The 27,786-nt window shown below is 40.5% G+C and overlaps 1 protein-coding gene across 3 annotated transcripts in view; it reads right to left on the bottom strand.

Annotated features, from left to right (window-relative positions):
• Nucleotides 1–2,583: 2,583 nt before the first annotated feature.
• The window catches only part of PIK3CG (phosphatidylinositol-4,5-bisphosphate 3-kinase catalytic subunit gamma), a 36,565-nt gene continuing 11,362 nt past the window's right edge, over nt 2,584–27,786 (bottom strand). For all 3 annotated transcript variants that reach the window (XM_065939684.1, XM_065939682.1, XM_065939683.1), the window contains exons 6-11: nt 27,349–27,495; nt 25,738–25,828; nt 24,695–24,825; nt 23,605–23,716; nt 22,092–22,249; nt 2,584–6,180 (exon numbers count right to left, since the gene is read on the bottom strand). In XM_065939684.1, coding sequence (XP_065795756.1) covers nt 5,902–6,180; nt 22,092–22,249; nt 23,605–23,716; nt 24,695–24,825; nt 25,738–25,828; nt 27,349–27,495 — 918 coding nt within the window. In that variant the 3' untranslated portion in view covers nt 2,584–5,901. The remainder of the gene's footprint in view (nt 6,181–22,091; nt 22,250–23,604; nt 23,717–24,694; nt 24,826–25,737; nt 25,829–27,348; nt 27,496–27,786) is intronic.

Here is a 27,786-nt window from a genome sequence, read left to right as displayed (position 1 = left end):
TGCATTAATAATATAAGCACATTGTCATATATTTTGCTCACAATTCAATCTCTTTGGGATAGCAGAAAATATACATAGATTTAGTTACCTAAATTCTGTGATCCTCTTAGCCCCCCAAACCCCACAGAATTTTTCATTATTGATACTATATTAGTTTCCTAGGGATGCCATAACAGAATATCACAAACTGGATGGCATAAAGCAATAAGAATGTATTCTCTGTCAGTTCTGGAGCCTATAAAGCTGAAACCAAGGTGTTGGCAGGGCCATACTCCCTTGGAAGATTCCAGGGGAGAATCCTTCCTTTCCTGTTCTAGTTTCTGGTAGCCCCAGGAGTTCCTTGGCTTGTAGATACATCATTATAATCTCTAATTCCTTCACAAGGCATTCTTCCTCCTCTTCTGTTAAGTAGATGATGGATAAGGACACACTTCATCTTTTTAAAAAATTTTACATTCTTTTGTATATTCCCTTCCATTATGGTTTATCTCAGGATATTGAATATAGTTACCTGTGCTATACATTAGGACATTGTTTCAGTTCAGTTCAGTCACTCAGACATGTCTGACTCTTTGCAACCCCTTGGACTGCAGCACGCTAGGCCTCCCTGTCCATCACCACCTCCAGAGTTCACTCAAACTCATGTCCATTGAATCGGTGATGCCATCCAACCATCTCATCCTCTGTCATCCCCTTCTCCTACTGCCTTCAATCTCTCCCAGCATCAGGGTCTTTTCCAATGAGTCAACTCTTCGCATGAGGTGGCCAAAGTTTTGGAGTTTCAGCTTCAGCATCAGTCCTTCCAATGAATATTCAGGACTGATTTCCTTTAGGATGGACTGGCTGGCTCTCCTTGCAGTCCAAGGGACTCTCAAGATTCTTCTCCAACACCACAGTTCAAAAGCATCAATTCTTCGGCACTCAGCTTTCTTTATAGTCCAACTCTCACATCCATTCATAACTACTGGAAAAACCATAGCCTTGACTAGATGGACCTTTGTTGACAAAGTAATATCTCTGCTTTTTATAATGCTGTCTAGGTTAGCCACAGCCTCTCTTCCAAGGAGTAAGCGTCTTTTAATTTCATGGCTGCAGTCACCATCTGCAGTGATTTTGGAGCCCCCCAAAATAAAGTCTGCCCCTGTTTCCACTGTTTCCCCATCTATTTGCCATGAAGTGATGGGACCAGATGCTGTGATCTTAGTTTTCTGACTGCTGAATTTTAAGTCAACTTTTTCACTCTCCTTTTTCACTTCCATCAAGAGGCTCTTTAGCTCTTTGCTTTCTGCCATAATGGTGGTGTCATCTGCATATCTGAGGCTATTGATATTCTCCCGGCAATCTTGATTCCAGCTTGTCTTTCATCCAGCCCAGCGTTTCTCATGATGTACTCTTCATATAAGTTAAATAAGCAGGGTGACAATATACAGCCTTAACGTCCTACTTTCCCTATTTGGAACCAGTCTGTTGTTCCATGTCCAGTTCTAACTGTTGCTTCCTGACCTGCATACAGATTTCTCAAGAGGCAGGTCAGGTGGTCTGGTATTCCCATCTCTTCAAGAATTTTCCACAGTTTGTTGTGATCCACTCAGCCAAAGGCTTTGGCATAGTCAATAAAGCAGAAATAGATGTTTTTCTGGACTCTCTTGCTTTTTTGATGATCCAGTGGATGTTGGCAATTTGATCTCTGGTTCCTCTGCCTTTTCTAAATCCAGCTTGAATATCTGGAAGTTCACAGTTCATGTATTGTTGAAGCCTGACCTTGTTTACACATTATAAATGCAATAGTTTACATCTACTAACACCAAACTTCCAGTCCATCCCTCTCCCTCCCTGTTCCTGCTTGGCAATGGTAAGTCTGTTCTCTATGTCTGTTAGTCTGTTTTGTAGATAGACTCATTTAAGCCATATTTTAGATTCCACATATAAGTGATATCATATGATATCTTTCTCTTTCTGACTTACTTTACTTAGATGATAATCTCTAGTTCCTTCCATATTGCTGCAAATGGCATTATTTCACTCTTTTTATGACTGGATAGTATTCCTGAAAGTTAAGATAGTCCTAAACTGAAAGTTAGGATAGTCCTATATCACATGTATATACTATATCTTTTTTATCCACTAATCTGTCTGTAGATGTTTAGGTTGCTTCCGTGTCTTGGATCTTGTGAAGAGTGCTGCAGTGAACATAGAAGTACATGTGTCTTTTTGAATTATAGGTTTGTCCAGGTAAATGTAGGGGCCTCCTCATCTTAACTTGATTACATGTGTAGACCCTATTTCCAAATAAGATCACATTCACAGATATCAGGGGTTAGGACTTCAGCATATGTTTTGGGGGGACATGCAACCCACAACAACCCCCATCATGAAGTATCTGCTGTCACCAACAAATTATAAATGTTTTAAGGACTGGGAGTCAGTCAGCTTTGTTGTGTCTTTGTGTCTTTCTTGTGTGGACAGTGTCTCATAGGTAGTGGGCACTCAGCAAAGATTTCTTGAAAGAAAGAATTTGAGTTTTAGGACTATCTTAACTTTCAGACATTAAAAAAATGTGTGCACAGAACACAAGATACAAGATTCCTTCTTTTATTTAAATTTTCATGTAACAATTCACAATGTAAATACAAACTCAAGTGGAGAGGATGGGGTTGTCTGGAGAGGGAGTGGACCAGCTCTGGATTCACTTAAGCCAAAGTATGTGCTTTAGTTCTGTAGCATCTGCCCTGAAAATGAATCTTTGAGAAAATGCAGACAAGCACCAAGAATAAAACCATTTGATATTGTGACCAGAGTTATTTGATTGGATTAAACAGAAAATAATATACCAGGACCTTTAAAATTCCAAATTTCTTTTTTCTTTATATAGTGAAGTATGATTGAAAATTTATTTCACAGGGCAAAGGAGCCTCACTTAGCAAATAAAGGCCAGAATTTGCTCCAGAAACTAACTTTCTAAATTACTTTTCAGACTCATTTCAAAAAATAATTTCCATTTATACAAAACTAACAGCCTCCAAATTATGCTGCAGAATTCCAACATCTAAGCTTTTTTAACTAATTCATCTCTTGTGAAGGATTTATTTAACAAAGTTAATTTTTTTTAAATCAAGAGATTCCTCTATGAGTTTATATATTTCACTACAATGCCTCCCTTCTCTCACCAGTATCACCAAAGCCAGGCAAATGCCAGGACAAGGTCTAGAATATTCTCTAGTTTTACTTTACTTTAGTGGTCATAGTCCCAGTTCCAAAGCCATGGTTAAGTGTTTAAAGACCTAATGTACAGCCACAGAGATGAAGTATTTCAATTAGAGCAGAAGCAACATTTTTATCGGGTACATTGTTATCTGTACTCACACAGATGTGGTCTAAATGTAAGCTGAGCACCAAAGCCATTATTCAGATATGCCTGATGCCAGCTCCATAGAAAGATGACTCAGGTTCTAGCACATTTGCAAAGGTATAAAAGTTCTGGGTCATGTGATTCATTAGGGACAATGGAGGAATCACACAAAGGTGATTTTTGCTTATTTGCCAGTCTATAGAATTAAACTTGTGCCTTCATTGGAATCTGGAAAAATTAAGCTCAATGTGATATGCATAGGTACAGAATCAGCATAACTAAAGAACTTGTTCACTTGAGCAAATTTGTACACACCTGCACCAATGGGCTAAATATAAACACACTCCTCTGTAATTCTTCTATCAAGATGATTGCTTCAGCAAAGCAAATAAGTGGAATCTGTGCAAGGTCTGGGCTTGACTATGCTTTATGAAATTAGTGAAACATCCTCTTCTGAATGAGAAAGCATCAATCTTCCTGTTATTGAGAAAGAATGGTGGGGAATAGATGATTTAAAAATACTATAAAATGTCTATCCTCCATTAACACAGAGGAATAAACATTTGATTACAGGTATGGTCTTATGTACAAGGTGATAAGTGTGATTTTAAAAGGGTGAGTTGTCAAGGAAGAGGAGCCTTTTCTAGATACCTTAGGAGTCAAGGAAAGGCTCAGTGGCAAGAAAGCAGTGTTATCTGCACCTTTAAAGGTCATGCAGGGTTTTTGAACACTGGTTGCTTGTTAGAATCTCCTGGAGGTACTTAGAAAAGCACTGATGTCTGGGTCTCATCCCAAACTAATTACAACCCAAGATGGGCGCTCAGGCAGGGTATTTTTTAAGTATCCCTGGTGATTCTGATTTGCAGCTAGAGTTAAGACCTACTGGACTTTTGTGTACTCATAAAGAAAAGTTTGGTCTACACCAAAGTCCAACATGTATCTATTTAGAACATTTAAAAATTAAATATTTATTTATAACCCAGTATACTTAAACATAGGGCTTCCCAGGTGGTGCTAGTGGTAAAGAACCCACCTGCTAATGCAGGCGATGTAAGATGCAGGTTCAATCCCTGGGTCAGGAAGACCCCCTGGAAGACGGCATGGCAACTTACTCCAGTATTTTTGCCTGGGGAATCCCATGGACAGAGGAGCCTGGTGGGCTATAGTCCATGGGGTCACAAAGAGTTGGACATGACTGAAGTGACTTAGCATGCATACATATTTAAACACAGACACCATTAACAGTTATTTCTATGTCAAGTATTAACTATAGATAATTCTAAAATATTTTATAAATAATCATCTTTCTCTGTTAACACTTCCAATAAATAGTAAAATGTTTAAGAGATGAAAATAGTTTTTAAAGAAGACATTTTAATTATCCGTAGGAAATTTGAAGACTGTATCATCAGAGTGTAAAGGTCCTTTAAGTTGTGAGATGCATAGGGCAAGTAGTGTTCTTCCTAACCTGGAGATCTGGAGATCTTTTTAGATATTAAATATCTTCTTTCATTAAAAAAGAAAGAAAAATTTTCTCAGGCCAAAATTTAAAATAAAGGCATTTGGAAATTCATGTATATTTTCTAGACTATCTCCTTTAATAATGTACCTTTCAAAAACCCCAACAAACATCTCTACAAGTACCTACAATTCTAGTATCCCTAGAGGAAAAATTGTTTTTCAACTAATTGTAATTGTTGAATTCTAGGGTAAAGGTGTTTTTGAAAATTTCACAACTCTGCATAAAGAACTTTGAGAAGGTTGGAAGTGAGGAAGAAGAGAGACAGGGAGGAAGGTGAGGAGGGCTCAGGGGGAGGAATATAAAAGCCCCAGATGTGTCCCTTTGGTTATTTCCTGCTTCTGCGGGAAGCAGGTTATCATAGTTGTACTTGAGGGTTTACTCTGTGGGCAGAGTTGAGACAAATTTTGCAATTCATAATCGCAGAACCAGAGCAGCAGATGAGGGCCAGGGCACAAAGGTTCCCATTTTCCATTTGGTGTTTGTGAGTCTCAGCGGTAATAAAATCTGATGACAAAAGACCCTGAGAAGAGGAGCTTGCTTTCTTTGTTTTTAGCACATTAGTAACATCTGCAGACACAGAGGGAAAGTTTAGAAGCATTAGAGAAATGAGACAAAGGTTACAATGAGCATTTTTTTTTTTTTTCCGATAAAGAATTTGAGAAAGTCAAGGATAACTAAAAGTGAGAGGAAACCCAGATGAAGAGATGTTACCAATGATTCTGAAGAATTTCGGGAAGCACCCAATAATGTGATAGTCAAAACATCAGTCACAGTGAAGGGGTAATTAGGCTGTTTAAACTTAGAATGTTCTCCAATATCACTGAGACAAATGAGAAACAAACAAACCTGCAAATAAACCTAAGACTGAACAGCACTTAAACAAACAATCAGGCCGATATTTCTCCAGTGAAGAGTTCAGCTAGAAAAAGAACTATGTTTCTCAAGCGGCAGCTTTCATAATGTTATAGGGCATTTTAAATCAAGTTCAATGACTGTTGTGCTTAAAGCTTTTTAATTCTAGCCCAAAGTATTAGGCTGAATGTTTCTCTCCTTGTTTGATGCCAAGAACAAGATGTAGGAACCAGTTAAACTGCACAGTCCATCCTTTGTCCCTGCAAACTTCAATCTGATCCAGAAAATACTTTTTAGCATCCTCCTCGCTCTTCCCTACTGTTAGGGCATCCCGAATGTATTCGATATCTTCTTTGCTGGTTAACTGGGGCATTCCTGTCATCAACATCATGGAGAACAGAATGATCAGTAGATTTGTGTGATGACGAAGGGCTAGGTAAGCCTTGACACACACATCCTGGATAAAGGAAAAGAAAAAGCTATTAACTGTTGTTACAGTAACAAAGTAGGATAAGGACAAGCAGACTGTTTTGGAATTTACATGGCATTATCCTGTCCCGGTGAGAAAATCATCACAAGCAAGGCAGTCCCTTGCCTCAGATGAAAAACACTTGACAAGAACATAGATCGCTTTTACAGTCTCTGAAGTACTGTAGAATGTTTACAAACACCTAGGGTATGCTCAAAGAAAACTGATACAGAAAGTTTCATCTTATTTCTTACTCTATCTCTTCGATGTCTTTCCTAGGGAAAGAGATTGGGACATTTCTAGGGAATTGAGGGTGGACATTTCTGTAGTCTCTGAAGAGGAATGAGCCAGTTTTTGAACACTATACTGGAATCAATTAAGTTTTTGTAAGCGTAAATAATATTTGCTAAGCGCTAATGGAATCCAAAGAAGAGATGGAAACATGGTTTTTGAGATTTAGCTAGTTTTCTTCTTTATTTCCCGATGTGTCCTATTTTAAGAAAACAGATGAATTAGCTTTTCATTGTCTGACTCTCAAAACTGTTGAATGACATTTGGAAATTTAATATAAACTCTGAATACTGAGAGAGAGAGAGAGTTTATGACAACGACACAGCTGCTGCCTCCTCTGAAAGCCTTAGAGTGGGTGACACAGGTGATTTAAACTCACTTCTGAAGCAGCAGGCATGTGCATGTCGAATTGTTCCAATGTGAAGAACAGCTACAAAGTTCCCAACTTTACAACATGAGGATAGCCCAATCTTTATATCATAATTTGACAAAGATGGGGTGTTAAAGAAAACTGAAAGGAATGATTATGGGCTTAAAAATTTTAAATAAAATACTGGGTAAAGTGTTGAGAGACTAACACTCCATAGCCAACTAGGGTTTATCACAAAATAGCAAGGTAGTTCATCATAAGGTACTGGGATAAAATCCACTTTTGAGTTTTATAAAAGTAACATGTAACTTAATATATAATGAACATGTAATAATGTGAAGAATTATATGAAATTACCAGTCAAGACCATTTTGAATAATGAGTTGGGGGAAAAGAAATGCATAAAATTAGAAAGTTGAAGGTAAAATCATTAGTAATTACAAATAACAATTGTCTTCCTGGAACATTGACAGAGGGAAGAACTAAAATACTATTGAAACTAGTTTTTATTAAACTAACTTTTAATGAAATTAATAAATAGAATGCTATAAGTAGAAGCTACCAGTTAGAAAGTAAAGAGAAAAGACATTTTGCGAATAATGGTAACAACCCCCCGTGATTTCTAAGGTAAATACCTACACCAAAACCACGCAGAACTCATTTTTTAAAACTGTAGAAATTCACTGAAGCATGTAAAAGAAAACTTGAATATGTGAAGTGTCAAGGTATGTTCCTCACTGATAAAAGTGGTTATTATAAAGATAAATGTTCTCAGATCAATATATAAATATAATGAAATTGAATAAAAATTCTTATTAGATATTTAAACTCAGATAAGCTTTTAAGTTTGTCTGGAATAATTAGGGCCTGAGACAACATTTAGAGAAAGTATAGTAACAAAAAACAGTGCGTGCTATTAAAGCACATTATAAGGTTATGATATTTGTAACTGTGTCTATTCTGTTCCAAAAAAGATAATAAATTTTGTGAAACAGTAGGGAAAGTTCAGAGATATCTAACTTTAAATATTATATATTACTTAGTAAACATAAAATAAAGGCTACTTCTCAGATTAGTAGGGGAAATATCTATTATTTATCAATGGGTCTGGTACAATTGCCTTACAATTTGGAGTGGGGCAGAAATAAAGTTGATTCCATATGATATACCAAAACAAATTCCAAAGGACTTAAACATTTAAATATGAGAAGGGGAGACTTCTCTGGTGGTCCAGTGGCTAAAACACCATGCTCTCAATGTCGAGGATCTGGTTTCGATCCCTGGTCAGAAAAGTAGGTCCACATGCTGCAGCTAGAGTTTGAATGCCACAACTACAAGATTCCACAATCTACAGTGAAGACTGAAGATCCTGCATGCCACAACTAAGACCCAGCACAGTCAAGTAAAAAAATATTTTTTAAAAAAGTAAAATTTGAAAAAAATGTAAGAAGGGAAAATATTATTTAAATAATCAGAAGGTGAGAAAGGAAGGACTTCAAGAAGATGATTTCCAAGGTGGAATCCAAATGGAAGATGGAGAGATTATGGAAACTTCAAATTTTTGAGGAAAAAAAGCTATAAACAATATTAAAAGAGGGATATTAAAACAAAAATCATATTTGCAAATGACAGATCGCTTCTCTATTCCTAGCCTCCCCCCCTACCCCCGTAATTCTTACAAAACAGTAAGAAAGAGACAAAGTGTTGGCTAGAAATGTAGGCCAAGGTTGCAGTAGATCATGCATGCATGCTCAGTTATTTCCGTCATGTCTGACTCTTCACAACATGGTCTGTAGCCCGCCAGGATCTTTTGTTCATGGAATTCTCCAGGCAAGAATACTGGAGGGGGTTGCCATGCCCTCCTCCAGGGGATCTTCCCAGCCCAAGAACTGAACCTGCATCTCTTATGTCTCCTGCATGAGGGTTCTTTATCACTAGTGCCACTCTGGAGGACCACAGTACTGCAAGATGCAAAGTCAGATAATAAACATTTGAAAAAACCATGCGACTTCATTAGTCCATCAAATAAATGTAACTTAAGATGAGGTGGAAACATTCACCTACCAAACTGAAAAGTCTTTTTTTGAATTTTTAAGGATAATATTCAATGTTCTCTTTCATAAGCTGATACTAGATGGGAATGGTTATACTTTCACTAGCAGACAACTTGCTAACATGTATCAAAAGCTTTAAAATACTTATAAATGTTATAAAACTTAATTGTGATGGTTACATAACTGATACATTTGTCAAAATTCATAGAATTGTACACCTAAAAAGACTGAATTCTGTTCTCTCAATTATGTTTCAGTAAAAACTTGACTTAAAAAATGTCAGCATCTTTTTACTTAGCAATTTCCAAGCTAGGAATTTACCCTAAAATGTTTTTGTTAATATTGCAGGGATTTATCTATAAGGATTTTCATTAGAACATTATTTAATATTGTAGAAACTTGAAAGCAACCTAAATATCCAACACTTGGAGGTTGATAGGAAGTGTTTGGGAAAGTTTCTGTGAATCATGCTCTGAAACTACTAGAATGACTCTGTAGAAGGGTATATAACCATGTAAAAATGAGTTAAAAAGCAGGTACAGAGCAACACATACAGTATAATCCCATTTTGGTAAGTGGACACAAAATATTTACATAGGAAAAAAGAATGTAAGTTTACAGGCCAAAATGTTAGTAGTGATTTTTCCTTTTGCCTTTAGACATGATCTTGTCTGTGTCGCCTGAATGGGGCAATGTAACTGCAATGATAGTGGGGGTCAGGCCTCTGTCATTCTGTATGTCAAGGCTGGATTGTGTATATATCACCCTGTCCAGATACAAAATCCCATGGACTCTTCTGGCATTTTTGAAGTCAGACAATATGTATCAAATGCCCAGCATAGAGGCTGGCCTATTGGGAGGATTCAATAAATGTTCGTTCTCTCCCTTCCCTACCTGGAGGGGAGAGCAACTCTGCATCTCCCCTCTGCTTAGCCATCACAAAGCAGGAGACCCACAGACCCACGGCACTGTCGGGGCCGTTCCTGGCGTGGCCCAGCCATCACCTTGCCCTGGAAGCGGCCCTGGTGCATTAGCACTCTTGCATTCTTAATGACTCCACTTACGGCTGGAAATCATTGTCTTTTGCTCATCCCTAGGACCCACTGCGGAGAAGGCAATGGCAACCCACTCCAGTACTCTTGCCTGGAAAATCCCATGGACGGAGAAGCCTGGTAGGCTGCAGTCCATGGGATCGCTAAGAGTCGGACACGACTGAGTGATTTCACTTTCACTTTTCCTTTCATGCATTGGAGAAGGAAATGGCAACCCACTCCAATGTTCTTTACTGGAGAATCCCAGGGAAGGGGGAGCCGTCTATGGGGTTGCACAGAGTCGGACACCACTGAAGCGACTTAGCAGCAGCAGCAGCAGGACCCACTGACATCTCTCTCATCTCTTGGTAATGATACAGGCTAGAAGCAGACTTCACCCAGGGCCACAGTCTTGTTAATGTGCCAACTTGCACAGACTTCACAAGGGCGGAGATGAGGATACCTTCTGATTTTTAATTAGGTGACGTTCTGATTTTTAATCATCTTCTAGCTTTCTGTACATGGAGGGCTCTGGGCAAACCCCCTGCTGTCTGAGCCCACTGTATGGTCAAACTCTTTAACAGAATAATTTTGAGGAGAAAAATAAATCTAGAATCAGGTTATTATAACACCAATCCATAGGTGCTCAGAAAATATTTAAGTGGCTATGCACCTATTCACTAATCATTGTAGCCACAGAGACACACATAGAGGAAAAAACTGTTCTGTTGCTCTCCAGAGTCATCTCTTCTATATGAGGACTTTCTGCTGGCTTGAATTTATTTAGTTAACTCTAATTTTCACAGGCAAGGGCCACTTCTGTAAGAAAGACCACACACCCCATATTGGTAAGACACAATGTCTAAGTTCTGACTGGTGGTGCAGACCTAGAGATGTGGTACAGATTTAATTATCCTTTGCTTAAAGATGTGAGGGGCAGTGGTTAAAAACACAGAGTCACACTTCACTGCTTGGATTGAACTCTTGACTTTATTACCGACAAGCTGTTTGTCATCAGAGAGGTTATTTAACCTCTCTGGACCTCAGTTTCCTCATCTCAGAATCCGAATAACAGTAACAATAACCCCATGCCATGCAGCTGTGGTGAGATTCAAGCGCTGTTGTAAGCGGTAGGCTATTACTGACAGGATGAGGTGCTGCCTGACTGAGCACACACTTCTCAGTGCTGAGGAGTTCACCTTGCCATCTAGGCCTGTCCAAAGTATCCCTCTGACAGCAGAGACCTAGGGGTGGGGTGAGCTGGGGAGATAAGCGCCACTCCCACCAGTGTCGATGGAGGGGGAGTCTTGGTCCCGGCCCCCGAGGTGGGCAGGACAACGGAAGCCTATGGCACCCAGCTACATCTATAGGAGGTTCTCTAGCCAGCAGGGGCTCCGATGGACACTCGTTCCTTCCACCCAAACCCCAGGGGTTTGAGTTTAGACTCAGATGAAGGGTCTGTCCCAGCGTCCTGACCATGCTGTCTCAGCACAAGCCTCTGGTTTGAGCAGCTGTGAGGATGTGGCTTGGGGGAACTCAGGAGGAAGCACAGAATGCAGAAATTGCTGGCTGTAGCAACAGAATTGTCCCTTGTGCCAGGACTGGGGGGCACCGACCTCAGGCATCCTCATTCTATCCTTCTCAGCTGTCGGTTGAGGCTTTGTACTACTGAGCGGAGGAGAAGGGGGAAGGGAAGACCCTGATTTGGAGGACTTGGTTTAAGGCACTTCTTAACAAGGGTGAGCCCGGGGAACAGTGTAACATTATTACTGTCATTGGCTGGACCACTACTCATGAATAAGTAGATTGAGCCTACATAGTACATCTGCTCTTTATTTCAGAGTTGATTCAAATAACTTCACTGACAATATCCTGAACCAAAAGAAAGATTCCTTTACAGAGCTACCCTTCTTGTAAGTCTTAGGAACAAATGAATTCATAACCATTTATTTCATGGTCAACACTTTGACTTGATTCAGCATCAACTTACCAGTTTACTGTGCTGAAAACAAAGTCCTTTCTATGCATAATCTATTAATTTTTTAACCACCAGTGAGCTATGGCTGCTTAAATGGTCCAACGTCATGTGAAATCGTTCTACTTTTTCTTAAAACCAAATGCCTCCATTCTCAACTAGAAACAAAGAGGAAGTAAAATACTACTGTACACAGCCACAGGAATGAGGAAGTAACTTCAGGGCCATAAAACAGAAACTCCAGAAAAAGAATTTAGTGCTGAGAGGAGAGGGAAAAATAACACTCACAAATATTCATCAATGAGACAGAAATGCTCTCACCCACCTACTTTTCCTAATTAGTAATGTGGCCTCTGTTTTATTAGAGGAAGGAGACAATGGGGAAAATGATATTTCTTTTAAAGTGGATTTCATTTCTTAAAATAAAAATAAATCACTTGACTCAGCAATGCCTTTAGAAGTTATTTTGGCAAAACAGAGAGTGTCACTAATTAGCAGACCTAACAATGTAGGAATCTGGTAAATCTGAAAGAAGAGTGTGTCCAACTCTTTGCTGTGCATTTGCGGAGTTTGACTCAGGATGGTTGTAAGGAAATAGAAATGATTCCCAGACTAGCTCTGTCTACCAGGGGAAGGGCTGTACTGCCTTCTTCTCAAGTACTTGGTTAGGCATTCATTAGAAATCTAAAGGTTACAATTAAACTGTTCTATTTTAAATATTCTAAACAGACTGTATGTAGGGGTGTGTGCGTGTGTGTATTTGTCTTTTAGCTTTGTTCCAAAAGAGGGTTGAAGGTGGATTATTTAGATACATAAGAGTCACAATAACATTAATTAGAAGCGGGTAGTAAAAGCAAAGGGGATAACACGGGAAATGAGCCACAATGGGTTTGGAAAAGAGACTAATTTAAAACTATATATCACAGATCCTACAGACTTGCTAAGGGCAGCCTTCAAATAAATCTTCAGTCAAAAGGAAAGGTGAATCTGTTACTTCATCCAAAGTTCAGAATATTAAAAAAAATATATCTATTTGTTTAGGAGAAACACAGCTTTTCTGCAGACCAAGACCTGATAGAACTTTTGCAAGAGGATCTTTATAAGGAGTTTACTTTGTAACATGGTGAATAATGTTCTCGATAATATTCTGTTGGTAGACAAAACAGTTCTCTAAGAGAAACTAAACACAGAGAAGGATGCCAGTTGGAAGGTTACTCTTGATAAATGTTTAGAAGTAACAGGGGTCTGATCTTAGGAACGGAGTGACATCGCATGCTGGTGGATTAATGCACAAATCCAAACCAAGGCCACCTCTCCAGTCTTGTATTCCTATCTTTTCCAGAAAAATGATAAAATTCAGCAAAGCTTATCTTAAGTTCCAGCAATTCTACAAGCCCGTGCAAGCCTGTATCTGGCAGAGAAGTCACACCAACATATTCCAGCTCCTACTCATGGCTGATGCAAACCCTTCTCTGAGGGCATATTCCCATGGAGAGCATGAAGAAAGGGTGAAACGTCAGGCTTCAGACCTGGGTGGAGGAGGCTGAGCTCCATGTCATTAGTGGGCCAGGGTGCAAATCCTGAGAGGATGCAGATCGTTTATCAACTCGGTATAGTATAAGCAATTCAATAGATAAACTCATCTCACTGTTGAGCTATAATAGGTCTTGATCACATTAATTTGTGATAAATCAATTGAGCTCCAAGTGGTTTCTTTGCTTGTCTCTCTACCTCCCAATCCAGCCAATTCACTGTTTCAAATTGGACACAAAGTTCCCTTCTTGACTCAAATTCTGCTATATTCTCCCACATATACCTAGGTTCGACCCATTCCAGACAACTACTTTTTGTTCACAAAATATTGATACTAAATAATAACTCCATGCCCTTTCTCATGTTCTTCTTTCTCCCTGATTGTTCCTTCCCCTCCCTTCATCTGCTTGACAAAATACAAGTGAACTCAGATAAGGCCTCAGATAAAGCACTCCCTTCATTGCTGCACCCCTCTTCTACCCCCCAGGGCAGGAGTCGTTGCTCCCTCTGCAAACCACGGGTAAAACCCTCAGCCTCAGAGCTGTGTGCGCGTCTCTTCTTCAGTGTGCTGGGCCGAACCTCTGCTCATGCCAGCTGGGCCCAGCCGTGCGGCCGCCACACCGCTAATAATCTGCCAGTGCATGATGAATGAATGCTTTCTGTGCCAAAGCCAAGTTCAGGGTGGGGCAAGACTCACTGCTTTAAAATTAGGGTGGAGATTTCCCTGGTGGTCCAGTGGTTACGACTTCACTTTCCAGTGTAGGGGGTGTGGGTTCAGTCCCTGTTCGGGAAGCCAAGATCCCACATGTCACATGGCCAAAAAGCCAAAACATAGAACAGAAACAATATTGTAACAAATTCGGTAAATATTTTTAAAAAAGGTCCACATCCAAAAAAACATAATAATAATCTTAAAAAATAATAAAATGAGGGTGAATCAGGGACCAATCATACATAAAGAGGGTTAAACTAAAGTTGCAAGCCCTCCCTGGACCTGGTACAGGTCCCAAAAGCGAGTCATGTGTTGAATGGGTGTATTCTCGTGGACCGGGAGAAATAGGGCCTGGTGAATCCAGCTGGATGGAGCAGGAGGCTGAGAAAGCCCGGCCTGGCAGGCAACAGGTATAGACAGTCAGAGGTGTAGACAAATGCAGGGGTCATCACACAAGGAAGGGAATGGGAGCCTAGGACTGGGGAGTGATGGTGAGGTGGCCTCAGTCCTCAGAGGAGTGTCGGATGCTGGGGTCTCTGTGGCTGCAGTCAGGGAGAGCACGTGACTCTCCATCAAGGCAGCAGCAGGAGGGAGCATGGTCCCAGTTCTAGAGGCAAGTAAACAGGCAGGGCTGACAGGTTAGTAGGAAAAGCTAAGGCTTTTCCTATAGTAGCCTGGGATCTGAGATGAGAGCAAGACCAGCAGAAATGGACTTTGAATAAAAGTTCCTAGGCATTGGAGCTAGGACTCTGTGTAGTGACTTGGTGCAGGGCTGAGCCTGATGGTTGAGGGGCCTGGGGATGCCCTGGCTTGGGGACAACACTGTCTGTGGAGGTGACACAGCAGGACCTCCTAGATTAAAGCAACACCATGAAGACTCCAGACCTCTCTCTTATCAAACCCTTTTGAAGAGTGACACCTAGGGGCAAGTGCCTTTTAAGTATGCTCATCACCACCCGTGTGTGAACTGTGCATGTGAAGAGGTTATCGGACTCCCCTGACTTCTTCAGCTCCATCTGACACACATTTGCTAAGTGCCTATTGTGTGCAAAGAACATCTTCAAAATGCTTGCCTCCACAAGGCCAAGTTTCATTCTCCTTGCAAACGATACTGAATGTACACTCTAGGTCTATACTGCATGTCCTATTGGCGTGACTACTGCCCTGATGGAGGTGGGGGGAAGTCATGTTTATGTCAGTGAGGAAATCTCTACAAACGTGATTAGGCATCAGATGACATTTACATGTCTGTATTATTTACCAAAGCATTACGTTTCATAATTAGGCTTACTTCCTCTCTGGATGTATGGTATTTAAAATGCATTGTAAAGGCTTATTAACTAACATCCAGGCAATGACAGCCTGTGAATCTGTGCCTGTCACCACTTCATAAACTCACTAAATACAATGAACTGTGGGGAAGGAAGAAACCTGAGGGGTTCCCTAGTCTCATCTAACCCCTCCTGGGGCAGAAATTGCTCCTCTACCAACTGGAACCACGTGCCTGATGCAGGTCAGACGTTGTCCTGCTGTGATGGGTCATCCGAAGGCAACAGGCAGGGGGCTGTGGCTGGGATAACACCAGGGACCTCATCTAGAAGGGCAGTGAAGGATATTCTAGGGAGGAGGCCCGAGCATGGGGCAGCTGAACTGGGGGGAAAAGCAGAGGTAGGCCTTCTTGACCCAGTGAGAGAAGGCAGGTGAGAGCCGTAGGGTAAGGCTGGAGGGGGGCAGGGTCTCTGAGGAACAGTGTCGGGCAGGGCAAGCTTAGATGTTTAGATTTAATTCAAAAGGAGATGAGAAGCCACTGAACAGTTTAAGGAAAGGGAGTAACACTGTGTCTGGTTCTTAGGTTCAGTTTTTAACCAAATTCTGATTCATTTGGTCTTGAAGGTGATAGTGGTTGAAATGGGACTAGAAGTCAGATCCAAACTCAAATTCAGCATTTTTCCAACTACAATGTTCTCTCCTCATTCTTTTCTTAATCCAAATGACAAAAGAGAAGTAAAAAGTTTGAAATATTTAAAGCTACAATGATATCATTGATGAAAGAACATATTTAGGTAAAAGACAAAATGCATAATAGAATAAAGGAAACAGTAGAAAGTTGAAATGCCAGGCTAGAAGAAGTACAGGCTAGAATCAAGAATGCCGGAAGAAATATTAATAACCTCAGATATGCAGATGACACCACCATTATGGCAGAAAGTGAAGAGGAACTAAAGAGCCTCTTGATGAAAGTGAAAGAGGAGAGTGAAAAAGCTGGCGTAAAACTCAACATTCTAAAAACTAAGATCATGGCATCTGGTCCCATCACTTCATGGCAAATAGATGGGCAACCAATGGAGACAGTGAGAGTCTTTATTTTCTTGGGCTCCAAAATCACTGTAGATGGTGACTGCAGCCATGAAATTAAAAGACACTTGCTCCTTGGAAGAAAAGCTATGGCTAACCTAGACAGCATATTAAAAAGCAGGGACATTACTTTGCCAACAAAGTTCTGTCTAGTCAAAGCTAGGGTTTTCCCAGTAGTCGGATGTAAGAGTTGGACCATAAAGTAGGTTGAACACCGAAGAATCGATGCTTTTGAACTGTGGTGTTGGAGAAGACTCTTGAGAGTCTCTTGGACTGCAAGGAGTTCAAATCAGTCAATCCTAAGGGAGATCAATCCTGAATATTTATTGGAAGAACTGATGCTGAAGCTGAAGCTCCAATACTTTGGTCACCTGATGCGAAGAACTGACTCACTGCAAAAAACTCTGATGCTGGGAAAGATTGAAGGCAGGAGAAGAAGGGGATGACAGAGGATGAGGTAGTTGAATGGCATCACTGATGCAATGGATATGAGTTTGAGCAAGCTTCAGGAGATGGTGGTGGACAGGGAAGCCTGGCGTGCTGCAGTCCATGGGGTCGCAAACAGTCGGACATGACCGAGTGACTGAACAACATCAGCTAAAATGCCGGCACTGTTGTTTTTGGAAGGTGGTATAGTGGGCAGCATTTTTTATCCTGATATTTTAAATATTTAATTGGCTTCTTTTTTTTAAGGAAACATTTGCTACTTTTAAAACTTAGGGGACTTCCCTGGTGGTCCACTGGTTAAGGCTCCACACTTCCAATGCAGGGGGCGTGGGTTCCATCCTGGGTTGGGGAACTAAGATCTCACATGCTATGTGATGGGACCAAAAAACAAAATTAAAATTTAGGAAAAAACCCCACATTCTTACATAAAGTAAATGGGAAGCCAAGTTTCATTTTCCAGGGATATCAGTGTATTTGTTTGGGAGTATGTTGTATAATTGTTCAGGGACATTTCAAACAAAATGATTCTCAAATACACCACCAGTGGGAAAATCATTGTGGTTTTTTTTTTTTTTTTTAAATCTCTTTAGTAAAGGAGAGTTATTTCCCCCTCTGCAGAAATGTATTGATCAAAATCATCATCATTGCAACATATCTGTTTAGCACCCTAAACAGGGTGCTACTGAAAGCAAACCAGATGATCTTGGGTTCAAGGAGTGGGCCTTGGTGTGTCTTATTACAGCTTGTTCCTGAACTCTGCCCTATTCTAGAAATGACTCATGAATCTGGTCCTAGGTTCGACCAGCTACTTCGGAAAGGAGAGGGGGTGGGACAGAGCCACACTTTCCTCTTTCAGTTCCCCTGACCCCGGTCCTCTCATTACGGACTCAGTAGGCTTTTCTGTCTTTGTGGAGCAGGCTCCCCTCACCCTTGACAAAAGTGGGTCAACTCTTTACGGTGATTTAAATGCGCTGCGTGCATTCATGAACCTTATCAACTCAAATTTAGTGGTTCACTGGAACCAAGGACACCTTTCCTTCAAAGAATAAATATATACGACGCTTCCTACCCAACCTAGAAATGGCAGCTTTGTCATACATGATCCTTGGATGGTCTTTAGAGAGTTGGAAGATGCTCCCCTCCCCTAGCTTTGCAGGACTTCATCTCAAAAAGGAGCACAAGATGAGAAACAGAAAATATTCTAGAAGGCTTAGTAGTATTTTTTAAAAAAAAAACCAACACAAACACAACTGTCAGCAGGTCTGAGTCAAATGATGAAAAAACTTGCTGCTCATCTTTGTCAAGCTGGAAATTTTAGCAATTCTGCATATGTAACATTGTATACATACATGTATAATACAAGTGTTTAGCCTTTTTCCTCTTGAGAGTGAGGAGGGAAAAAGGCGGGGAGACCAGCAGAGAAGAGGGCAGGCTGGGCAGGCAGAACAAGCAGAGCTCAACCCCCTACTTGCTCCTTAATAGGAACGATGCTATTTTTCATGTTTTCTATATTACAGTGCTGCTTGAGACCTCATTTCATAGAGGGCTTCTCATCCTAAAAGTGTTCAAAGTTTGAAGAGCTGCTGTTACACACGTGACAATGGACGCCTCGTTGACTGAGTCCCTGCTCTAGTCTGGGTCCTGAGCCAAACATTCTACATATTTCATGTAAATAATCCCTAAAAACCCTATTTGAGGTGGGTCTTAGAATTCCCACCCCACAGAGGTGGAAACCGAGGTTCTGAAAGGATTGTAATTTGTATTATATTCGTAGGTTTTAAGCCGCAGAGCCAAGATGCACACTAAAGTTGGTCTGCTCCAAAGCCCATCCTTTCAACCACAATGCCATGCTGATCTGCTTAAGGTTCATTTATAGGCACTTATAGAGTATGCCAGTCCTGTAAAGCAGTCACAGATAAATACAATAAAATTGACAAAGGTATGTTTTTGGCAGTACACATGCACCTAGAATGTTGCTTTAATGAAAGCAGTTCTAATGGCTCAAAAAACAAGCTTTCAGTCACAGAGGATGTAGAAACGCTTCCAGACTGGAGGGACAGGCTCCCTGCAAAGAATTGTTGCTTTGGGAGGAAGCGGTCCGGACAGGGAGTGAGCCTGTCTGTGGCCTCCCCAAACCCCAAGTCTTTTCATTAAAGAATATTTTGAAACTTAAAAATGACAACAAGGAAGACTAAAGGGGAAGTATTGCTGGGATTTGTGGGGTGATACGGGCACTGCAGGATGGGAATTTTGTCAACAGTAGTTCAGATGAGCAGTCATTTTAGGGACAACCCCTGGCCAGAAGGAAGAGAACATACATAGAGAAACATGGAGAGACTGTTGTCAAGACCCTCGTGTCTGTCTAGGTGTTTAAATGGCACTATTGCTGCTGTGTTTGTTCAAAGCAGATGAACCTCATCTCCAGGAGATGAGAAATGACTATTTATTATTTGCTGCTGTTGTTTAGTTTCTAAGTCATGTCCGACTCTTTTGCTACCCCACGGACTCTAGCCTGCCAGGCTCCTCTGTGCATGGAATTCTCCAGGCAAGAAAGCTAGAATGGGTTGCCGTTTCCTTCTCTAGGGGATCTTCCCAACCCAGGGATCGAACCAGCAGCTCCTGCACTGCAGGTGAATTCTTTACCACTGAGCCACCTGGGAAGCCCTAATGAGTATTTCCCTGCTCCCCCTTTAAATGGTAAAACTCTTCCAGGTTGTGTGTGTGTGTGTGTAACCATTTTTCCCTTCCAGAAAGCTGTCACAATATGTGATCTTTTTAACCTTAAAGAAAAACAACAAAGGAAACTATAAGTAAGGTGAAAAGACAGCCCTCAGATTGGGAGAAAATAATAGCAAATGAGGAAACAGACAAAGGATTAATCTCAAAAATATACAAGCAACTCCTGAAGCTCAATTCCAGAAAAATAAATGACCCAATCAAAAAATGGGCCAAAGAACTAAACAGACATTTCTCCAAAGAAGACATACAGATGGCTAACAAACACATGAAAAGATGCTCCACATCACTCATCATCAGAGAAATGCAAATCAAAACCACAATGAGGTACCATTACACGCCAGTCAGGATGGCTGCTATCCAAAAGTCTACAAGCAATAAATGCTGGAGAGGGTGTGGAGAAAAGGGAACCCTCTTACACTGTTGGTGGGAATGCAAACTAGTACAGCCACTATGGAAAACAGTGTGGAGATTTCTTAAAAAACTGGAAATAGAACTGCCATATGACCCAGCAATACCACTTCTGGGCATACACACTGAGGAATCTAGATCTGAAAGAGTCACGTGCACCCCAATGTTCATCGCAGCACTGTTTATAATAGCCAGGACATGGAAGCAACCCAGATGCCCATCAGCAGATGAATGGATAAGGAAGCTATGGTACATATACACCATGGAATATTACTCAGCCGTTAAAAAGAATTCATTTGAATCAGTTCTAATGAGATGGATGAAACTGGAGCCCATTATACAGAGTGAGGTGAGCCAGAAAGATAAAGAACATTACAGTATACTAACACATATATACGGAATTTAGAAAGATGGTAACAATGGCCCTATATGCAGGGCAGAAGAAGAGACGCAGAAGTACAGAACAGACTTTTGAACTCTGTGGGAGAAGGGGAGGGTGGGATGTTTCGAAAGAACAGCATGTATATTTTCTGTGGTGAAACAGACCACCAGCCCAGGTGGGAGGCATGAGTCAAGTGCTCGGGCCTGTTGGGCTGAGAAGATCCAGAGGAATCGGGTGGAGAGGGAGGTGGGATGGGAGACCGGGATGGGGAATTCGTGTAACTCTGTGGCTGATTCACATCAATGTATAACAAAACCCACTGAAAAATAAAAAAATTAAAAAAAAAAAAAAAAAAATAAATAAAAAAAAAAAAAAAAAAAGAAAAACAGGACTGAAATGTGTCAAATCCCTGGAAATAGTCTGCAATCCAGTTGAGTTTACACAGAAAAACACTATAAGTCCTAAGACCATCTGGCCACAGAGATCTCAGTTTCTCTGACGACACCCCTGGTGCTGTGGAAGGGGAAGTCCGGTAACCACCACATCGAAAATCAGCCAGGAGAACAAACAAGCACAGACAGGTTTCAAAACAATACATTCCAGTTCCTGTTCCCCTGAATGTCAAGGCCCATGGCATCTCCCAAGGTTAATATGAGCCTCAAGAAGACTTGGCAGAAGATTGGCATCTAGGACATGCTGAAATGCTGGATGCCAATCAAACCATGTTTCAAAGGTGTTGAGGGGGAGGCTGTTTAAAGGGAGCCTGAGACCAACATGCATATAAAGTAATCACTCGTTGCCTCTGCTGGTCTGGTTTGTGTTTTGATGGCTTTAAAACAGGTGTATTACAATAGTCATGACAACTTTTCTGAGTTCATTCACAGTTATTAAATTTGAAAGAGCAACCATTTTACTCCTTGGGTATTTGAAATACTATTTGATAGTCAAAAGTGGATGTAGACCAGGAAGGAATAAAAGAGAAAGTCAAATGTGGACACCTTTAGAGAGATGGGAGACCCACAGAGGAGTGGGTGGACAGGTGAGAGGGACAACCTGAAGCTCTTGCGACAACCTGTAATAGAGCTGACAAGGTTTCCAATGAGAGAAGGGACCTTCCTTTACAGAAAGAGACAAGTAAAAATTCCTTGTGCTATTAATAGTAACTGATAAATATACACCTGGAGCAAAAATCAAGAGAAGCTCACCATCATTGGTGAGTCCTAAAAAGATATGTAAAATCTGTATCTTCTAGGCAGCATCTTGATTAGGTAAATATTCAAAGGCTAAACCTGCCTGCCAGGAGTTCTTCCTAAAAGCCCTTTCTTCAGGGCCACATCATCCTGCTATATATCAATGGGACTATATTAACCAGTTCCATTGATGATGGAATACCCCTACTTGCTGTTTGGTTTTAGGAGGGGATGAGTGGGAAGCAGCATTTTGCACTTGGGGCAGGAACAGACGGGACTGGGAGGAGGTGGGGTTTGGGGGGCGGGGGGAGTCATGCGAGCAGCAAGAGGAGACGCAGAGCAAAGTGAGAGGTGAGGCTGCTGCACCATCTGGTCGGTGTTCCCAGCAGGCGATCAAGAGGGAAGCAATTACCTGAAATTTCTGGAAGTGTAGACTTGTCTTCTTTCCAGAAGTCCCCATCACAAACAGGAAATCTGGAGTTAGCACGAATGGCACTCTCTCTTTATTAATGCCCAGGAAACTTTTATAATTTCCAAGAATGTGCCCAAAGTCAATATGAAATAGATTTCCTTAAGAGAAAAAAAGTCTGACGTCATTATACCGGCAACGGCACTTGCAAACAACACCCTGGTCTGTTCATTTCTTGACATATTTTGCAGTTGACTGAAAATGAGCTATCTTGAGTGTGAGAGCTATTTTTACTCTCTGCTTGTGATATATTTTGTCTTAGCAGGTGTGTGCCGCAAGTAGCCACAAAGCACTCTTCGAAACACGCATAGTTTTGATATCCTTCTGATGTTCTTTAAATGACAGCCAAATACCATTACAAAAATTCTTGTCTCAGAACTATTCTTACAAATATAAATCCAAACTCTCTGGCATATATATGTCATCATTATGCCCAAGACTCTCTTACACCCTTTATGGAACTCAGGAGAGACAGATGTCTCACTCTTACAAATAAAACATTTGAATTTCCTTTGGGTCAGTTTCTACCACTGTCACTGTCACTGTCACCATCACACCTCCCTTCATTTCTTTTCATTTATTCAGCCCTCTGTCATCTGAATGGTCCATAAGTGCATTATCTCTTGATTCCCAAAGGTAATCAGCAATTTACCCCAATATGGTGTTTTTTGTTTTTTTTTTTTTCTTTTTCCCCAGGCTTCACTCTTACGTTGGAGCTTCCCTGGTGGCTCAGATGGTAAAGAATCAAACTTCTTAGAGAAAAATGTCATGGCATGCTGCCAATACTGACCACTGTTAGACAGTGAACCAGAAAGGGTGGGTAAGTTAGGAAGGCGCAGCATTTTAGATTTAAGTGCACTGGTGACTTTAAAAACATCTTATTTATTTGGTTGAGCAGCATGTGGGATCTTAGTTCCCCTACTTGGGATCAAACCTGTGCTCTCTGCATTGGAAGAATGGAATCCAACCACTGGACCCCTAGCAAATTCCCTTACTGGTGACTTTTTCATTGCTTCTCTGTACCATCTGACATTGTTGATCATATCCACCTTCCTAGCTTTCCAGCTACTGTCCAGCTTGTCCTTCTGAAGTCTCCTTTCCTGCATCTTTTTCCATTACTCCTGGGTCCCCCCTAGAGTGATCACAGCCTCTGTGTCTCTACACAATAATGACTTCTAGATCTGTGCTCCAACCTTAACTTCCATTTAAAAATTACTCTGTGCTGGGTGGGGGAGGGGAGGTGGGTAGGATGAGGCTGTGTAGTTAGTATTTAATGAGTTCCCATTAGGTAAGATGAAAAAGTTTTGGAGATGGAAGGTGGTGATGGTTGCACAGCAATGTGAGTGCAGTGAATGCCACCAAAATAGATGCTTAAAACTGGTTAAAATGGCAAATTTTATGTTAGGCTTATTTTACCATAATCAGAAAATATTACTCTATAATAAACAAAACTCACCTGTCTCTGAGATCATAATATTGTCATTGTGTCTGTCGCCTATCCCAAGAACAAAGGTTGCCACACAGTAGCCAGCACAGGAATAAACAAATCTCTCCACCGCTGCCTGAAACTAATTAAAATGCATCTGAATATTAGTTGTGTTCTAACTGCAAAGAGCAGCATGAATCTATTACAAAGGACTCCCCAAAAGATGCTATTATGGGAATCATTTTCAGGGAGCAAGTCAGGGGTACCTGGTTTCATTAAAGTTTCATCTTTGAGGTGCCAACCTTCTCCATTGCTCTCCTTACATTCTAGGTGAAGATACAGTGACTCACAGCATGAGAAGGAAACGACAGTCAAAGGACAACAGTAATGTAATCAAAGGGTTCACTGCCTCTCCATGCATCACTTGCCAGCAACAATCCAGACCCCATAATGATTCCTCCTTTGTTGGTGAACATATGTTTGCTTGTGACCACTTAAAGTATGCATGGGTTCACAAATCCACACGTATAACAGATTAATAAATGCTACTAATTATATTCCCTCCACCAAAAAGCTGCTACCCATGCAAACGAGAAGTGCTAATCCTGTATAGCAGAATTTTAACCAGCAGCCAAGCAGCCTAACCATACAGCTTGTGAAGGACTTGCACATGTACTTCCGAGGAATGAAAGTAGCATTTTCAACATCCCTAATTTACCATTTAGATTACGGTGCAGAGGTAAATTGCAAATTACTTTTTATGATCTGGAGTGTTTCCAGATCAGAAGGAGTTTGTCTGTGGTAACTAAATTTTTCCGCTGAACGACAAAAAATAGATGGTCCAAAAAAGTGCTAACAAATTATGTCCCAGAACCAAATTTTATGCAAAGCAGGTCTGATAATCAAGAGAAGCAAACGCTCAGTGAGATCTGAATGAGCGCCTCTGTTTTGCACAGATCTACTATGTCACCAGCATTTAAACCCCCATGAGCTCAGGAAGAAAGTGTTCCACAGTGTGTTAGGAAGCATGGCAATGCAGACCCTTTGAGAACGTGTCATTAGACTGCTGTATCTCACAATTTTTCAGGAGCCTTCAGAGTGGAGAGAAGCAGGAGCTTACCTTTTCTTCAATAGGGCATTTTTCTTTGAGCCAGTGACTCAGCACTTCATCTTTAAAGGCTCCCGTGTTGCCCACTGTGCTTTGCTGAATTTTAGCGATCGTTGTGGCATCTTTTACAATCTCAATCATTCCTGTGGGAAGATGCACAGATCTGATGTGAACTGGAGCCAAGCACCTGACCTAGAGGAAGAAAGGCTGTGTCTTTGTTCAGAGGTGGGCAGAGAGCTTTCTTAACCAGAAGGTTATTTTCCAGGTTCCTGCTGGTGGTTTCCTTATGAGGAAGAGAAAGAAAAGGAGGCGGATAGGGAAGTTGTGTGGGACCTGCTTTCAGTATCCATGAATGAAAAGAGGAAAGGGCTGGTTTTTGATAAGCAAAACCATTAATATGCCAAGCACATCTTTCTTCACTTGGCAACTTGTTCCTTTTTCTTTTTTAAATTCCACAGCCAAATGGGAAGGTTGTTCTCTACTTCTCAAATTGGAAACTGGAATAAAACTTTGTTTAATTGAAATTAAAATGTGAAATGTCTACAAAAGCACCTAAGAGGAGAGTATATAATAGCTTTGATAATGTGAAGTCAGGCTCATAAAACAAGTGGTAGATGTTTTCATCTACTTTTGAATGTTTTTGTGAGAGAGAAGTTTACTGTGCAATGAAAAGAGTGAAAGTTTAGAGAAGGGAACAAGTTCTTGTTAAAATAATTTCCATATGTAGTTACAAGGAATTAAATCATGCATTCATGTATTTTCAACATGTGCATATTAAACTGAGAGTAACATTCACTAGCCTTGGAACATCTTCCTTTTATATGGATTATGACTGTAATTTTTCATTTATTAAAGGCCTACACTGAAGGGATGACGGTCTTTAAAAATTTGGGCGGGACCATGTGGTATGCAGAATCTTAGTTCCCCAACCAGAGATTGAACTCGTGCCCCCTGAAATGGGAGTCTTAACCACTGGACCACCAGGGATGTCCCATGGGATGATGGCCTTTCGAATGAGCTGAGCAGTATATTCATCTCCCGAGGTCCCCACATACCTATTTTGTCACCAGTTGAAATGCAGCCATATGGCAGGAGGCACAGATCCAGAGATTCAGTCTCCCAAATGGACTCCATGATTCGTAGAATCTGGGCATCAAAACACAAAACCATTTCTCTTACAAATATATATTTCTCTTCTCCATTAAAAATGACAACAATCTTTTCTGGTAACACAAAATAGTGAAGTGAATGTAAAATATATAAGTAGTGAATGTACTTTTATTTGTCAATCTGGTACTCTAATGTTTCCCTTCCTTGGGAGCCTCAGTTTTGGCTCCTGAGTGGTACTTCGGAGAAGAGGAAAGTTGGATTTCTTTGGGGTAGGTTTCAGCCATGATTCATCTATTATTCCTAGTTATGTATATTTTGCCATAATAAATATAAGTTCTGTTCTAACATCTTTACACATTTTTATCCATAAGGCACTCTTGGGCTCCAACCAGGGCAGTTTGATAACTGACATTCATTGAGGTTGTTTTATGTTGATCCTTTGCATTAACCCTCTAGTGTGGGTATGAATATTATTCCCATTCTTTTTCAGATTCTTTTCCATTTTTTCTGTAGGTTATTACAGATACTGAGTAGAGTTCCCTGTGCTATAGAGTAGGTTCTTGTTTATCTATTTTATATATAGTAGTGTGTATCTGTTAATTCCAAACTCCTACCTTATCCCATCACACTTTCCCCTTTGGTAACCATAGTTTTGCTTTCTATATCTGTGAGTCTATTTCTGTTTTGTAAATAAGTTCATTTGTACCATATTTTTGATTCCATGGCTTGCCTATTTTAAATAAACCACATGACATCAGAAATTATGTTACTTCTACAGTATTGAACAACTAGGGTACAGCAAATATTACTTTACAAATCTGCAAAGCTAAAATTTATGTTTAAAAGTATGAAAATGATCAACATTGATACCTTCGTCATCCACCTTCTGTTCTAAAAATCTGTTCACTCTTGTTATGTAAACTGCATGAATTCTCCAATCATCTCCCTATTCATCTTCTCCCTCCATCCTATCAGATCATTTACTTGAATTTGTGTATGTGGATATATACCAAAGGTGATGTATGTAAAGAAAACATCTGTGAGTGTATGTTGTTCATTGTTCAGTCGCTAAATCATGTCCAACTCTTTGTGACCCCATGGACTGCAACTAGTCTTTCTGTTCTTCACTGTCTCCTGGAGTTTGCTCAAATTCGTGTCCATTGAGTGTGTAATGAATGAATGTGAATGAATCAATGAATGTCAATGAATGTGAATAAAGTGGATGCTTGGGGGTCAATGTATCTCTATTCCATGTTAACACACTAGGAATGGGGTGTATAGAAAAGAATGAGGGTGAGGGATGTGTTTCAGGTTATTTGGGAATGCTGGATATGCATCTTTTCAGGAGTGGACAGAACCATGAGGCTCACTAGATTCATATCTAACGGTCTGTGGCCATACTCCCCCAGTGAAAACTCTATTATTTTATCTTTGATCACTGTTCATTATACAAAATAGGAGAATGGAACAGGGTCAGTAGAAGGTACTTTTTTTACAACTAGTATAGACTTCTTTTTTTGAACAACTGAAAAAAAAAATCCTTAACAGCAGTATACCTGTAAAATAAGCATGTCTTGGCGTAGATCATCGCCGTGTTTAAAGATAATTCCAATTGTTTCATTTGATAGAGCTGTAGGGTCGGCACATTTAAACTCAAGCCACAGGGGTTTTTTCTTAGAGGCCATCACTTTACATTTTTCAATCTGTAAGAAAACAGCCACATATTTCCTACACACAATTGAAAACACATTGTGGAGACATACATCTTCCTGCAAAGCATCACCATAAACACCTAGGAAAAAGTTTTCAGTTGGAGAAGAATTTCAGTGATTTGGGTAAAAAGGCACATGGCATTTTCACCAAATCCAAAAATGCTAGTGAAACCAATTCACAACACGTAAGCCAGTGGTTCTCAAAGTGTGTTCCAAGGAAACCCAAGCATCTGTGGAGTGCTTAAGAGGCATGGCATATCCCATCTTCTGATATTATACTCT

The sequence above is a fragment of the Muntiacus reevesi genome, chromosome 6 (assembly GCF_963930625.1).
Source record: "Muntiacus reevesi chromosome 6, mMunRee1.1, whole genome shotgun sequence".
NCBI lineage: Eukaryota > Metazoa > Chordata > Mammalia > Artiodactyla > Cervidae > Muntiacus > Muntiacus reevesi.
Note: the sequence above shows the minus strand (reverse complement) of the source record. Positions and strands in the feature narration are given on the sequence as shown.